Consider the following 17,346-nt stretch of genomic DNA (forward strand, 5'->3'; position numbering starts at 1 on the left):
CCATCTAGTGTCAGCCCATCTAGTGTCAGCCCATCTAATGTCAGCCCATTCAGTGTCAGCCCGTCTAGTGTCAGCAGTGTCAGCCCATCTAGTGTCAGCCCATCTAATGTCAGCTCATTTAGTGTCAGACCATCTAGTGTCAGCCCATCTAATGTCAGCCCATCTAGTGTCAGCCCATCTAATGTCAGCCCATTCAGTGTCAGCCCATCTAATGTCAGCCCATTCAGTGTCAACCCATCTAATGTCAGCCCATTCAGTGTCAACCCATCTAATGTCAGCCCATTCAGTGTCAACCCATTTAATGTCAGCCCATTCAGTGTCAACCCATCTAATGTCAGCCCATTCAGTATCAGCCCATTCAGTGTCAACCCATCTAATGTCAGCCCATTCCGTGTCAGCCCATCTAGTGTCAGCCCATTCAGTGTCAGACCATCTAGTGTCAGTCCGTCTGGTGTCAGCCCATCTAGTGTCAGACCATCTAGTGTCAGCCCATCTAATGTCAGCCCATTCAGTGTCAGACCATCTAGTGTCAGCCCATCTAATGTCAGCCCATTCAGTATCAGCCCATCTAGTGTCAGCCCGTCTAATGTCAGCCCATTCAGTATCAGCCCATCTAGTGTCAACCCATCTAATGTCAGCCCATCCAGTGTCAGCCCGTCTAGTGTCAGCCCATCCAGTGTCAGCCCATCTAGTGTCAGCCCATCTAGTGTCAGCCCATCTAATGTCAGCCCATCTAGTGTCAGCCCATCTAATGTCAGCCCATTCAGTATCAGCCCATCTAGTGTCAGCCCGTCTAGTGTCAGCCCATCTAGTGTCAGCCCATTTAGTATCAGACCATCTAGTGTCAGCCCATCTAATGTCAGCCCATTCAGTATCAGCCCATGCAGTGTCAACCCATCTAGTGTCAGCCCATCTAATGTCAGCCCATTCAGTGTCAGCCCATGCAGTGTCAGCCCGTCTAATGTCAGCCCATTCAGTGTCAGACCATCTAATGTCAGCCCATCTAGTGTCAGCCCATCTAATGTCAGCCCATTCAGTGTCAGCCCATGCAGTGTCAGCCCGTTCAGTGTCAGACCATCTAATGTCAGCCCGTCTAATGTCAGCCCATCTAATGTCAGCTCATTTAGTGTCAGACCATCTAGTGTCAGCCCATCTAATGACAGCCCATCTAGTGTCAGCCCATCTAATGTCAGCCCATTCAGTGTCAGCCCATCTAATGTCAGCCCATTCAGTGTCAGACCATCTAATGTCAGCCCATCTAATGTCAGCCCGTCTAATGTCAGCCCATCTAATGTCAGCCCATCTAATGTCAGCCCATCTAGTGTCAGCCCATCTAATGTCAGCCCATTCAGTGTAAGCCCATCTAATGTCAGCCCATTCAGTGTCAGACCATCTAGTGTCAGCCCATCTAGTGTCAGCCCGTCTAGTGTGAGCCCGTCTAGTGTCAGCCCATCTAATGTCAGCCCATTCAGTGTCAGCCCGTCTAGTGTCAGCCAATCTAGTGTCAGCCCATCTAGTGTCAGCCCATCTAATGTCAGCTCATTTAGTGTCAGACCATCTAGTGTCAGCCCATCTAATGTCAGCCCATCTAGTGTCAGCCCATCTAATGTCAGCCCATTCAGTGTCAGCCCATCTAATGTCAGCCCATTCAGTGTCAACCCATCTAATGTCAGCCCATTCAGTGTCAACCCATCTAATGTCAGCCCATTCAGTGTCAACCCATCTAATGTCAGCCCATTCAGTGTCAACCCATCTAATGTCAGCCCATTCAGTGTCAACCCATCAAATGTCAGCCCATTCAGTATCAGCCCATTCAGTGTCAACCCATCTAATGTCAGCCCATTCCGTGTCAGCCCATCTAGTGTCAGCCCATTCAGTGTCAGACCATCTAGTGTCAGCCCATCTAATGTCAGGCCATTCAGTATCAGCCCATCTAGTGTCAGCCCATCTAGTGTCAACCCATCTAGTCTCAGCCCGTCTAGTGTCAGCCAATCTAGTGTCAGCCCATCTAGTGTCAGCCCATCTAGTGTCAGCCCATCTAATGTCAGCCCATTCAGTATCAGCCCATGCAGTGTCAACCCATCTAATGTCAGCCCGTCTAGTGTCATCCTGTCTAGTGTCAACCCATCTAGTGTCAGCCCGTCTAGTGTCAACCCATCTAGTGTCAGCCCATCTAGTGTCAGCCCATCTAATGTCAGCCCATCTAGTGTCAGCCCATCTAGTGTCAGCCCATCTAGTGTCAGTCCGTCTGGTGTCAGCCCATGTAGTGTCAGACCATCTAGTGTCAGCCCATCTAATGTCAGCCCATCTAGTGTCAGCCCATCTAATGTCAGCCCATTCAGTATCAGCCCATCTAGTGTCAGCCCGTCTAGTGTCAGCCCATCTAGTGTCAGCCCATTTAGTGTCAGACCATCTAGTGTCAGCCCATCTAATGTCAGCCCGTCTAGTGTCAGCCCATCTGGTGTCAGCCCATCTAATGTCAGCCCATTCAGTGTCAGCCCATCTAATGTCAGCCCATTCAGTGTCAACCCATCTAGTGTCAGCCCATCTAATGTCAGCCCATTCAGTGTCAACCCATCTAGTGTCAGCCCGTCTAGTGTCAGCCCATCTAGTGTCAGCCCATCTAATGTCAGCTCATTTAGTGTCAGACCATCTAGTGTCAGCCCATCTAGTGTCAGCCCATCTAATGTCAGCCCATTCAGTATCAGCCCATGCAGTGTCAACCCATCTAATGTCAGCCCATTCCGTGTCAGCCCATCTAGTGTCAGCCCATCTAATGTCAGCCCATCTAGTGTCAGCCCATCTAATGTCAGCCCATTCAGTGTCAGACCATCTAGTGTCAGCCCATCTTGTGTCAGCCCATCTAGTGTCAGACCATCTAGTGTCAGCCCATCTAATGTCAGCCCATTCAGTGTCAGACCATCTAGTGTCAGCCCATCTAGTGTCAGCCCATCTAGTGTCAGCCCATCTAGTGTCAGTCCGTCTGGTGTCAGCCCATCTAATGTCAGCCCATCTAATGTCAGCCCATCTAGTGTCAGCCCATTCAGTATCAGCCCATGCAGTGTCAACTCATCTAATGTCAGCCCATTCCGTGTCAGCCCATCTAGTGTCAGCCCATCTAATGTCAGCCCATCTAGGGTCAGCCCATCTATTGTCAGCCCATCTAATGTCAGCCCATCTAGTGTCAGCCCATTCAGTATCAGCCCATTCAGTATCAGCCCATCTAATGTCAGCCCATCTAATGTCAGCCCATTCAGTATCAGCCCATGCAGTGTCAACTCATCTAATGTCAGCCCATTCCGTGTCAGCCCATCTAGTGTCAGCCCATCTAATGTCAGCCCATCTAGTGTCAGCCCATCTAATGTCAGCCCATTCAGTGTCAGACCATCTAGTGTCAGCCCATCTAGTGTCAGCCCATCTAATGTCAGCCCATTCAGTGTCAGCCCATGCAGTGTCAGCCCGTCTAGTGTCAGCCCGTCTAGTGTCAGCCCATCTATTGTCAGCCCATCTAGTGTCAGCCCATCTAGTGTCAGCCCGTCTAGTGTCAGCCCGTCTAGTGTCAGCCCGTCTAGTGTCAGCCCGTCTAGTGTCAGCCCGTCTGGTGTCAGCCCATCTACTATCAGCCAATCCAGTGTCAGCCCATCTAGGGTCATCCCATCCAGTCTCTGTCCATCTAGTACCATGACTGTCTATTACCTGATGAAGAGGTCACTGAGTGACTGAGAAATGAGTGAACCCATCAACAACACAAAGGTCTGCCCATTCATTTTAAGTGCCTAATCTGGCTGATTGTCACAGTATTGAAGTCCTTGATTCAGGCGCATACTATCAAACATGTTAAGTGTAATTTCAAGATCCCCAGTGCTCTGCACCAAAAAGCAATTAGATTGTAAATGATCCCATGTTAGTTTGATCCCATGTAAATTTGTCTCCACTTTTGTGGATTGGGTTGATCAGTCCTTGGTTTCAGACATTGGGGAAGATGCCTGAACTGAGGATTATATTTAAGAGTTTAAGTTTAGCCAATTGGAATTTGTGGTCTGTATAGTTTATAATTTCCTTTGGGAAACCATAAACACCAGAGGCCTATTTGGGTTGGAGGGATTTTAGTTATTTCAATGTAATTGTAGAATCCAGTACATTCTGATTTGCAATTGACCATGTATATATTTTTGCTGTTTGTTCTTTGTTTTACAGTGCCTTGTGAAAGTATTCACTCCTTTGGCATTTTTCCTATTTTGTTGCCTTGTTGACCTGGAATTAAAATATATTTGGGGGGGGGGTTGTATCATTTGATTTACACAACATGCCTACCACTTTAAAGATGCAAAATATTTTTTATTGTGAAACAAACAAGATATAAGACCAAAAAAAAAGAAAACTTTGAGAGTGCATAACTATTCATTCTCCCAAAGTCAAAACTTTGTAGAGCCACCTTTTTCATAAATTGCAGCTGCAAGTCTCTTGGGATATGTCTCTATAAGCTTGGCACATCTAGCCACTGGGATTTTTTCCATTCTTCAAGTCAAAATTGCTAAAGCATCATCAAGTTGGATGGGTTCTTACTGGTGAACAGCTATCTTTAAGTCATATCACGGATTCTCAATTGGATTGAGGTCTGGGCTTTGACTAGGCCATTCCAAGACGTTTAAATGTTCCCCTTAATGGAGTGTTTCTTTAGCAGTATGGAACTTCCGTCCCAGTCTCAAATCTCAGGAAGACTGAAACTCAAGAATGTCCCTGTATTTAGCACCATCCACGATTCCTTCAAATCTGACCAGTTCCTGTCGATGACAGTTTCCCAGTTCCTGCCGATGACAGTTTCCCAGTTCCTGCCGATGAAAACCATTTGTGTTCTTGGGGTGATGGTGTTCTTGGGGTGAGCAAGGTGTTGGTTTTGTGCCAGACATAGCATTTTCCTTTATGGACAAAAAACGATATTTTAGTCGTATCTGACCAGAGTACCTTCCTCCATATGTTTAGGGAGTCTCCCGCATGCCATTTGGCGAACACTAAACGTGTTTGCTTATTTTTTTCTTTAAGCAAAGGCTTTTTTTCTGGCTACTCTACCGTAAAGCCCAGCTCTGTGGAGTGTATGGCTTAAAGTGGTCCTATTGACAGATACTACCATTTTTAATAATGGATTTAATGATGTTCCGTGGGATGTTCAAAGTTTCTGATATTTTTTTATAACCCAACCCTGATCTGTACTTCTCCACAACTTTGTTGCTGACCTGTTTGGAGAGCTCCTTGGTGCCACTTGCTTGGTGGTGTTGCAGACTTTGGGGCCATTCAGAAGAGGTGGATATATACTGAGATCGTGTGACAGATCATGTGACACTTAGATTGCACACAGGTAGACTTTATTTAACTAATTATGTGACTTCTGAAGGTAATTGGTTGCACCAGATCATATTTAGGGGCTTCGTAGAAAAGTGTGTGAATACATATACACCACCTTTCCATTTTTTAAATATTTTTTATATAATTTTTGGAAACAAGTTATTTTTTACATTTCACTTCACCAATTTGGACTATTTTGTGTATGTCCATTAAATTAAATTACAGGTTGTAATGCAACAAAATAGGAAAAACGCCAAGGGGGTGAATACTTTTGGAAGGCATTGTATAAAATCAAATCAAATTTATTCATAAAGCCCTTCTTACATCAGCTGATATCTCAAAGTGTGGTACAGAAACCCAGCCTAAAACCACAAACAGCAAGCAATGCAGCTGTAGAAGCACGGTGGCTAGGAAAAACTCCCTAGAAAGGCCAGAACCTAGGAAAAAACCTAGAGATGAACCAGGCTATTAGGGGTCGCCAGTCCTCTTCTGGCTGTGCCGGGTGGACATTATAACAGAACATGGCCAAGATGTATTGCCAAAAAGATTGGAGAAGTGGTTTATCCACATTTTTTTTGTTTTGGATAGATAATTCTGTGTTTTCGCCAGTTAACAACAGACTCATACATTTCCTTAGTGAAAACAATGTACTGAGCAAATGTCAAATTGGCTCTTTACCAAATTACCGTATGACAGACCACATATTCACCCTTCATACCTTAATTGAGAAACAAACCTCTTCCTTTTTTGATTTCAATAAAGCTTTTGACTCAATTTGGCATGAGCGTCTGCTATACAAATTGATGAAAGCGGTGTTGGGGGAAAAGCATATGACAGTATGAAATCCATGTACACAAACAACAAGTGTGCAACTAAAATTGGCAAAAAACACACATTTCTTTTCACAGGGCCGTGGGGTGAGACATGGATAAAGCTTGAGCCAAACCCTCTTCAACATATATATCATCGAATTGGCGAGGGCACTAGAAAAGTCTGCAGCACCCGGCCTCACCCTACTAGAATCTGAAGTCAAATGTCTACTGTCTGCTGACAATCTGGTGCTTCTGTCCCCAACCTAGGAGGGCCTACAGCAACACCTAGGTCTTCTGCACAGATTCTGTCAGACCTGGGCCCTGACAGTAAATCTCAGTAAGACAAAAATAATGGTGTTCCAAAAAAAGGTCAAGATGCCAGGACCACAAATACAAATTCCATCTAGACACTGTTGCCCTAGAGCACACACACCTACCTCGGCCTAAACATCAGCAACACAGGTAAGTTCCACAATGCTGTGAATAATCAGAGAGACAAGGCAAGAAGGGCCTTCAATGCCATAAAAAGGAAAATACAATTTGACATCCCAATTACTCGGGAGTTAGTTATAGAACCCATTGCCCTTTAAGGCTGTGAGGACTGGGGTCCGCTCACCAACCAGGAATTCAGAAAATGGGACAAACACCAAATTGAGACTCTGCAAAAACATCCTCTGTGTACAACGTAAAACGCCAAATAATACCCGCTATTTACCAAAATCCAGAAAATAGCCTTTAAATTCTACAACCAACTAAAAGGAATTGATTCCCAAACCTTCCATTACAAAGCCATCATCTACAAAGAGATTAACCTAGAGAAGAGTCGCCTAAGCAAGCTTGTCTTGGGTCTCTGTTCACAGACACAAACAGATTCCACAGAGTCCCAGGACAGGAACAGCAACACAATTAGACCCAACCAAATCATGAGAAAACAAAAAGATAATTACTTGACACAATGGAAAGAATTGACTAAAAAAACAAAGCAAACTGGAATGCTATTTGGCCCTAATCAGAGAATACACAGTGGCAGAATACCTGACCACTGTGACTGACCCCAAATTAAGGAAAGCCTTAACTATGTACAGACTCAGTGAGCATAGCCTTGCTATTGAGAGAGGCCGTCGTAGGCAGACCTGGTTCTCAAGAGAAAACAGGCTATTTTGGACACTGCCCACAAAATGAGGTTGAAACTGAGCTGCACTTCCTAACCTCCTGCCAAATGTATGACCAAATTAGAGACACACATTTCCCTCAGAATACACAGAACCAAAAATAATTTGAAAACAAATCCAATCTTGATAAACTCCCATATCTACTGGGTGAAATACCACAGTGTGCAATCACAGCAGCAAGATTTGTGGCCCGTTGCCATGAGAAAAAAGCAACCAGTGAAGAACAAACACCATTGTAAATACAACCTATATTTATGTTTATTTATTTTCCCTTTTCTACTGTAACTATTTGCACATCATTACAACACTCTATATTGACATAATATGACATTTGAAATGTCCTTTGTATTTTGGAACTTCTGTGAATGTAATGTTTACTGTTCATTTTTTAAAGTTAATTTCACTTTCTATTTCACTTGCTTTTGCAATGTAAACATATGTTTCCCGTGCCAATACATCCCTTTGAATTGAATTGAGAGAGAGAGCGAGAGAGAGAGAAAGCGAGAGAGAGAGGGAGAGAGAGAGAGAGAGAAAGCGAGAGAGAGAGAGAAAGCGAGAGAGAGAGGGAGAGAGAGAGAGGGAGAGAAAGCGAGAGAGAGAGAGAGAGAGAGAGAGAAAGCGAGAGAGAGAGAGAGAAAGCGAGAGAGGGAGAGGGAGAGAGAAAGCGAGAGAGAGAGAGAAAGCGAGAGAGAGAGAGAAAGCGAGAGAGAGAGAGAAAGCGAGAAAGAGAAAGCGAGAGAGAGAGGGCGAGAGAGAGAGAGAGAAAGCGAGAGAGAGAGAGAGAGAGAGCGAGAGAGAGAGAGAGAGAGAGAGAGAGAGGGAGAGAGAGGGAGAGAGAGAGTGAGAGAGAGAGAGAGAGAGGTAGAGAGAGAGAGAGAGAGAGAGAGAGAGAGAGGAGAGAGAGAGAGAGAGAGAGAGAGAGAGAGGAGAGAGAGAGAGAGAGAGAGAGAGAGAGAGGGAGGGAGAGAGAAAGCGAGAGAGAGAAAGCGAGAGAGAGAGGGAGAGAGAGAGAGAGGGAGAGAAAGCGAGAGAGAGAGAGAGAAAGCGAGAGAGAGAGGGAGAGAGAGAGAGAGAGAGAAAGCGAGAGAGGGAGAGAGAGAGAGAGGGAGAGAGAGAGAGGGAGAGAGAGAGAGAGAGAGGTAGAGAGAGAGAGAGGTAGAGAGAGAGAGAAAGCGAGAGAGAGAGCGAGAAAGCGAGAGAGAGAGAGAGAGAGAGCAAATAAAGTGATTTCACTCCTGTTCCCACCAGAGTACAAGTCTGTGTTGAAGTAATGAGGACACATGGATCATTTAATGTGAGTGATACTGACAGGCCTCCGAGACGATGAGGCCACACTACTCCACTCATTGTGTTTCTGTGTGTGTGGCGAGCGAGAGAGCGAGAGAGAGAGATGGTAGAGAGAGAGATGGTAGAGCATGCCAGAGCATGCCGCTTGCAATGCCAGGCTTGTGGGTTAGATACCCAACGGGAGACCAGTACAAAAAATGTATGAAAATGTATGCACTCACTAATGTAGAAGAAAGTGAGAAATGTATTTTTAAAAGGGACACTGTTACTGTACTCAACACAGGAAGACAACAAGGAGACGTCACATGCCAAATTAGATGTTTCCAATGGGGTTACTGGTATATTCTACAGTATTTTTCCTTGTGTTGTCAGGGAGTGTTGGCAGCTGTAAGATACATTTCTACCAGTAGTCGCAGGCTCATTTGCCCAAGTCTTGGTAAACATTCTTGATCATTCCACTATTGCCATATTCATACTGATACTTTTCAAACCATTTCATATAAGAGCACAACTTTAGTAAGTAAGGCAGATGGAGGGAGGGAGGGAAGGAAGGAAGGAAAACCAAGAGTACTCTGACAGCTCTTCCTACCTCTAAATAAACCAACTGTTGAGGCATCACGAACAGTCCTGAGAAGCGATAGCTCCATTGCAAAACCCAGGGAGCCTGAAGTCAATTCCAATTCAATGTCCATCTTCATTCAATCACAAAACAGCTGGAGAGCTTAGTTGGGTTAAATCAGAATTCCACTCCAAAGAACTGCTTATGGTCCCTAAAGCAAAGTCTGAAGTCCTTATATCACAGCCTGGCCTGATACATCGGCTGATAGAGAAGAGGGAGAAGACAGCCTAACACAGGGCCTTCTGGAAATGTGAAAGATGACTTGTAACTCAGTGGATACTGAACGTTGGCGACACAATACAATATATATCATGTTATAGTATTTGTAACACCAAGCATTCTGGAAGTTGATGAGGCAATATCCCCCAGGGCTCTGTTCTAGGCCCTCTCCTATTCTCGCTATACACCAAGTCACTTGGCTCTGTCATAACCTCACATGGTCTCTCCTATCATTGCTTTGCAGACGACACACAATTAATCTTCTCCTTTCCCCCTTCTGATGACCAGGTGGCGAATCGCATCTCTGCATGTCTGGCAGACATATCAGTGTGGATGACGGATCACCACCTCAAGCTGAACCTCGGCAAGACGGAGCTGCTCTTCCTCCCGGGGAAGGACTGCCCGTTCCATGATCTCGCCATCACGGTTGACAACTCCACTGTGTCCTCCTCCCAGAGCGCTAAGAACCTTGGCGTGATCCTGGACAACACCCTGTCGTTCTCAACTAACATCAAGGCGGTGGCCCGTTCGTGTAGGTTCATGCTCTACAACATCCGCAGAGTACGACCCTGCCTCACACAGGAAGCGGCGCAGGTCCTAATCCAGGCACTTGTCATCTCTCGTCTGGATTACTGCAACTCGCTGTTGGCTGGGCTCCCTGCCTGTGCCATTAAACCCCTACAACTCATCCAGAACGCCGCAGCCCGTCTGGTGTTCAACCTTCCCAAGTTCTCTCACGTCACCCCGCTCCTCCGCTCTCTCCACTGGCTTCCAGTTGAAGCTCTCATCCGCTACAAGACCATGGTGCTTGCCTACGGAGCTGTGAGGGGAACGGCACCTCAGTACCTCCAGGCTCTGATCAGGCCCTACACCCAAACAAGGGCACTGCGTTCATCCACCTCTGGCCTGCTCGCCTCCCTACCACTGAGGAAGTACAGTTCCCGCTCAGCCCAGTCAAAACTGTTCGCTGCTCTGGCCCCCCAATGGTGGAACAAACTCCCTCACAACGCCAGGACAGCGGAGTCAATCACCACCTTCCGGAGACACCTGAAACCCCACCTCTTTAAGGAATACCTAGGATAGGATAAAGTAATCCTTCTCACCCCCTTAAAAGATTTAGATGCACTATTGTAAAGTGGCTGCTCCACTGGATGTCATAAGGTGAATGCAGCAATTTGTAAGTCGCTCTGGATAAGAGCGTCTGCTAAATTACTTAAATGTAATGATGTAAATGTACCATATATATGATATTATAGTATATGTAAAACCAAACATTTTTTAAGTTGACTAGACAAAAAAATATATTATATTACACTCTTAGAAAAATGGGTTGCAGAAGGGTTCGACGACTGTCCCCATAGGAGCACCCATTTTGGTTCCAGGGAAGGGTTCTACATGGAACCGAAAAAGGTTCTACCTGGAACCAAAAAGGGGTTCTTCAAAGGGTTGTCCTATGGAGACAACCAAAGAACCCTTTTATTTTCTAGATAGCAGCTTATTTTCTAAGAGTGTACAGTATCACTAAAACTAAGCATTCTGACATATTGCATTCATCAGGGTGATCCTCGAAGAGATGCTGGAGATCATTCACAGTTCCTGTCTGATAGGCACGGTTTACACAGGCAGCACATTTTGATATTTGGCAAACTAATTGGTCTTTCGACCAACTAGATCAGATCGTTTTTCCAATAACTGGGCAAAAGATCAGAATGGGGCTGCATGTGTAAACACAGCCTAATAGGCCTGCTGCCGAAAGGCCTTTATTGTGCCTTAATTGCAAACAAATTGTAGCGACTGTAACCCAACAATTAGCAACTTTGACAAGAGGTCTGGATCTCATGGTGTAACGGTTAAGTTATTGGTTAGGTTTGATAGTCACTGTGCAATTACAAGCTTGAAGTAGCTGAAAGAGAAACCGTATGGTGAGAACAGAAGGAGTAGTACTGGTGTTGACGCTGTACTCAAGGCTGGTCTCTGGGAAGGAGCTCAGCAGCGTGTGGTCCAGTGAGGTTGGGGTAAGTTCACAACTTCTCATGTGCATGTATGGTGTGTTTACCACACAGGTAAACCTACAATTGCATGCACAGGTCGCAGCACAGGTGAAACCATGCAGGTGTATGTGTGTGTGTGTGGGGGGACGAGCACGGGTGAAACCATGCAGGTGTATGTGTGTGTGGGGGGGGGGGGGGGGGAATGCAGCACGGGTGAAACCATGCAGGTGTGTGGGGGGTCCATACCTCCTGGGAAGTGTTCATTGATAGACCAGTTGTCCACCTGGAGTGTGGCGTTACCCCCGTTTCTGGTAAAGCGTACCACATGGTACAGCCCATCATTCACTGGTGTGCTATTCTCTCTCACGCTGATGTCCATTGTGCCGATGTTAAACGTCACACCAATCTTCCCTTGTTCCTAGAAGAAAAAACAAAATCATTTAATTTAGTGTTTTAAAAAAATATATATTTCGGGAAACACATTTTTCCTGTGATGGACTTTTTGTTGTTGTTGATACATGACTTTTTGTCGTAGTGCATCAATTGTTTTGTTTAAGAAATCTCCAATCTTATTGCTAAAAACGAGGTAATCGAATGAATAAATGCTAAAAGTGTATAACTTTATTGCTTAGAGTCTGTGGAATGTCACTGGAAGATTCAAAGAAAAGCTAAGGAATTCAAGGTTTAATTCTCTAGCTCACTTCGTTTATTATTCAGTCCTTGAATAATCCATTATATTAACCTTAAAGGCCCCCTTCTGCTGGATAACACACACACACACACACACACACACACACACACACACACACACACACACACACACACACACCCACATACAGTATATATATACCTGCTGAAATCAATGTTGTTGAATAAGCCAGAGTAAACAGAGATAAGCTAGATTAATGAGCAGTGAAGGCTCACAGAGTCACATGTTGGAAGAGAACAGATGTCAACGGGCAGGTGACCAATTCCACCTCCTCACTCCAAACCAACCCGTGATCATCAACCAACCAGGGAGCAACCTGACTCTGTGGTGGCTAATGGGTAGAACTAAATGTCACCATCTGGATATAGAAGAATGACTAGTTCTATGACTAGTTCATCCCCTTTGCATTTTGCCAATCCGAAAGAATCTGATCCACACCACATTCAACACGTCAAAATCAGTCAATTATCTGCAATTCTGGTGATACTGACAATAACATTCCAAAATGTTACAAAATGACACACTAACGCTATAATCAGCATCAAATCTAATTGTATTTGTCACATGCTTTGCAAACAACATGTGTAAACTAACAGTGAAACACTTACCTACGGGCCCTTCCCAACAATGCAGAGAGAAATATAGAGAAATAATAGAAAATAGACAATAATTAACACATGGAACAAATTCACATTGAGTAACAATACCATGGCTATACACACGGGTGGAGGTAGCAGGTAATACCATGGCTATACACACGGGTGGAGGTACTGATTCGATGTGCAGGGATACAAGGTAATACCATGGCTATACACACAGGTGGAGGGACCAGGTAATACCATGGCTATACACACGGGTGGAGGTACCAGGTAATACCATGGCTATACACACGGGTGGAGGTACCAGGTAATACCATGGCTATACTTACGGGTGGAGGTACCAGGTAATACCATGGCTATACACACGGGTGGAGGTACCAGGTAATACCATGGCTATACACACGGGTGGAGGTACTGAGTCGATGTGCAGGGATACAAGGTAATACCATGGCTATACACACGGGTGGAGGTACCAGGTAATACCATGGCTATACATACGGGTGGAGGTACCAGGTAATACCATGGCTATACACACGGGTGGAGGTACCAGGTAATACCATGGCTATACACACAGGTGGAGGTCCCAGGTAATACCATGGCTATACACACGGGTGGAGGTACCAGGTAATAACATGGCTATACACACGGGTGGAGGTACCAGGTAATACCATGGCTATACACACGGGTGGAGGTACCAGGTAATACCATGGCTATACACACGGGTGGAGGTACTGAGTCGATGTGCAGGGATACGAGGTAATAACATGGCTATACACACGGGTGGAGGTACCAGGTAATACCATGGCTATACACACGGCTGGAGGTACTGAGTCGATGTGCAGGGATACGAGGTAATACCATGGCTATATACAGGAAGTATCAGGTAATAACATGGCTATATACAAGGAGTACCAGGTAATAACATGGCTATATACAAGGAGTACCAGGTAATACCATGGCTATATACAAGGAGTACCAGGTAATAACATGGCTATATACAAGGAGTACCAGGTAATAACATGGCTATATACAAGGAGTACCAGGAAATAACATGGCTATATACAAGGAGTACCAGGTAATAACATGGCTATATACAAGGAGTACCAGGTAATACCATGGCTATTTACAAGGATTACCAGGTAATACCATGGCTATATACAAGGAGTACCAGGTAATAACATGGCTATATACAAGGAGTACCAGGTAATACCATGGCTATATACAAGGAGTACCAAGTAATAACATGGTTATTTACAGGGATTACAATTACTGAGTCGATTTGCAGACTACCAAGTAATAACATGGCTATAGACAGGGAGTACCAGGTAATAAAATTGCCATATACAGGGAGTACCGGTACTGTGTTGATGTGCAGGTGTACGAGGTGATTGAGGTTGGTATGTACATACAGGTAGGGGTAAAGTGAATAAGCAACAGGATAGATAATAATCCCCTTCCTCTAGCTTCTCTCAACCTGTTGATACTTCCCTCATACTTCCTCTAGCTTCTCTCCTGTTGTTACTTCCCCCATACCTCCTCTAGCTTCTCTCAACCTGTTGATACTTCCCTCATAACTCCTCTAGCTTCTCTCAACCTGTTGTTACTTCCCTCATAGTTCCTCTAGCTTCTCTCAACCTGTTGTTACTTCCCTCATACTTCCTCTAGCTTCTCTCAACCGGTTGTTACTTCCCTCATACTTCCTCTAGCTTCTCTCCTGTTGTTACTTCCCTCATACGTCCTCTACCTTCTCTAAACCTGTTGTTACTTCCCTCATACTTCCTCTAGCTTCTCTCCTGTTGTTACTTCCCTCATACGTCCTCTAGCTTCTCTCAACCTGTTGTTACTTCCCTCATACTTCCTCTAGCTTCCCTCCTGTTGTTACTTCCCTCATACTTCCTCTAGCTTCCCTCCTGTTGTTACTTCCCTCATACTTCCTCTAGCTTCTCTCAACCGGTTGTTACTTCCCTCATACTTCCTCTAGCTTCTCTCCTGTTGTTACTTCCCTCATACTTCCTCTAGCTTCTCTCCTGTTGTTACTTCCCTCATACGTCCTCTACCTTCTCTAAACCTGTTGTTACTTCCCTCATACGTCCTCTACCTTCTCTCAACCTGTTGTTACTTCCCTCATACGTCCTCTACCTTCTCTAAACCTGTTGTTACTTCCCTCATACGTCCTCTACCTTCTCTCAACCTGTTGTTACTTCCCTCATACTTCGTCTAGCTTCTCTCATGTTGTTACTTCCCTCATACTTCCTCTAGCTTCTCTCAACCTGTTGTTACTTCCCTCATATTTCCTCTAGCTTCCCTCCTGTTGTTACTTCCCTCATACTTCCTCTAGCTTCCCTCCTGTTGTTACTTCCCTCATACTTCCTCTAGCTTCTCTCAACCGGTTGTTACTTCCCTCATACTTCCTCTAGCTTCTCTCCTGTTACTTCCCTCATACTTCCTCTAGCTTCTCTCCTGTTGTTACTTCCCTCATACGTCCTCTACCTTCTCTAAACCTGTTGTTACTTCCCTCATACGTCCTCTACCTTCTCTCAACCTGTTGTTACTTCCCTCATACTTCGTCTAGCTTCTCTCCTGTTGTTACTTCCCTCATACGTCCTCTAGCTTCTCTAAACCTGATGTTACTTCCCTCATACTTCGTCTAGCTTCTCTCCTGTTGTTACTTCCCTCATACGTCTTCTAGCTTCTCTAAACCTGTTGTTACTTCCCTCATAGGTCCTCTAGCTTCCCTCCTGTTGTTACTTCCCTCATACTTCCTCTGTAGTTAATCAAAGCTGGAATCACCTCCTCATCTGTATACAAATCAGAGTCTATGGCCAGATGATAAATAGTATCGAGGGAGATGTGTTGTGCATTCATCACCACTGATCAGAGAAAGGCCTGGGCGGAATCTAGGCCAGGGCTCTCAAGTTCATTTAGAAGACATCGGACAGGAAGTACAAGATGCTGTACAGCATTACTACAGTCTTTTGGCCAGTAATAACTGTAGGATTGAGATTGATTAAGGAATAATTCTATATAATAACTTATTTGAAATCACGCAAATTTTCTAACTTTTGTTTGCTATCTTTTTGAAGATACAGGTTTTGTAAGGGATCTAAATTTTAAATGCAAATGTAACTTCGAACAGGATCTATTTCTGTGTAACTTCCTGTTCATGTATTTAAACTGAGTGGAACATATGGAGTTCTTAGATAACACACATGATGAAACCGGGTGGAAACACAGAAAAATGCATTTAGTCAGATCTTTTTCCCTGCTCTTTATGAAATTGGAATCAAAAGCGAGTCAGTGTATTTTTACTTTTTGATCATAGGCTTTCCTCTCGCTGGTTTCAACATTTTAGTAACATCAAAGAACATGGTTTAAATACCACCCACTTGTTTACACCCGCAAGCAAATGTTACCGTTTTGCACACAGCTTTCATTTAGTCTGAATCCTTCCCTCCTCTCTCATAGTACTAAATGTTAAAGTGATTCTCATTCAATAAAACGTTCAGAATGGGTTTAGTCAATAAAGTCATGGAAGCTTCAAATCTCCAAAATATTTTATTCCCAAAATAGGTTGAAAATGTGTTGTTTCCAAAGCAGTCAAATATCTATTTGCGATGATAGTGATGATATGTAATGATTAGCTTATTGAAATGCCTCCTCATTTAATTGTTCACTGTGAATATCCTTAAAAAACTCACAATTAGCTGTGAAATATGGGCAGGCTTCAAGGAGCATCAGGGGACTCCTTTAGAACAGTGAATGAAACCAAAGGCAACACTCCATCACCATGGCCCCTTTGAGATATTCTCCTAATGGAGCTGCCATTTAACGCGCCTGACTCCGCGGCAAGATAAAGACAGGCGCATAACAGTGATCCATATCCTTTGGAGCATGGCAGTGTGCTGGAGCACTGAACACACAGGGATGGCAGGGCGATTCCATGGTATCACCTGCACAAATTGATAAGTGTTTAAGAAATGAACAAGGCGCTCTGTGAGAGAATGGCGTGTAAAACTGCTGATAACATAATGGGAGGTTTGTCTGTAGAGATGGGAGCCGAGAGGGAAAATAAAGCAGAGATGACAAGTGTTTCATCAATGAAAGGCTGGGGTTAGCTAGAAGTCAACGAACAATAACAACAGATGGTTTGTTCTTCAATAGCAGCACAAACAATTTTCCGGCAAAGAGTAGAAACGTTTTTGCAAAGTTTGGCCACATTACAATAATGAAGTTGATTATACCGTAGGGTGATTATGAAAATATACTTTTCACAGTAATTCTGGGTCTGTCAACATCTTGCGTTGGGTATAAGGACATTTTGATGACATTAGTTGGTAATGGCAGTTACTCTGACCCAAGCCCAACGTGTTATTGGTCTTTTCAACACACAGGAGACACAGTGTACAAGGATGTCTTGTTGGTTACATGTGTTTAACAACAAGGATGTCAGTTGAGACACAAGTGGTGTCTCAACTGACGTATTATACAAGACATGGCATTGTTAACTGCCATAACAGGTAATAACAGTTTAGTGTAAAACAGACACATTGTGGAGGTCTTAGCAAGAAACATTCATACAAGCAATTGTCTCTAAT

General features: G+C 44.4%; 1 protein-coding gene across 1 annotated transcript in view; it reads right to left on the reverse strand.

Annotated features, from left to right (window-relative positions):
- The window catches only part of LOC115118574 (neurexin-3a-like), an 824,201-nt gene that overhangs the window by 152,367 nt on the left and 654,488 nt on the right, over nt 1–17,346 (reverse strand). The window contains exon 21 of the mRNA XM_065025866.1: nt 11,690–11,861. Coding sequence (XP_064881938.1) covers nt 11,690–11,861 — 172 coding nt within the window. The remainder of the gene's footprint in view (nt 1–11,689; nt 11,862–17,346) is intronic.

The sequence above is a fragment of the Oncorhynchus nerka genome, linkage group LG12 (assembly GCF_034236695.1).
Source record: "Oncorhynchus nerka isolate Pitt River linkage group LG12, Oner_Uvic_2.0, whole genome shotgun sequence".
NCBI lineage: Eukaryota > Metazoa > Chordata > Actinopteri > Salmoniformes > Salmonidae > Oncorhynchus > Oncorhynchus nerka.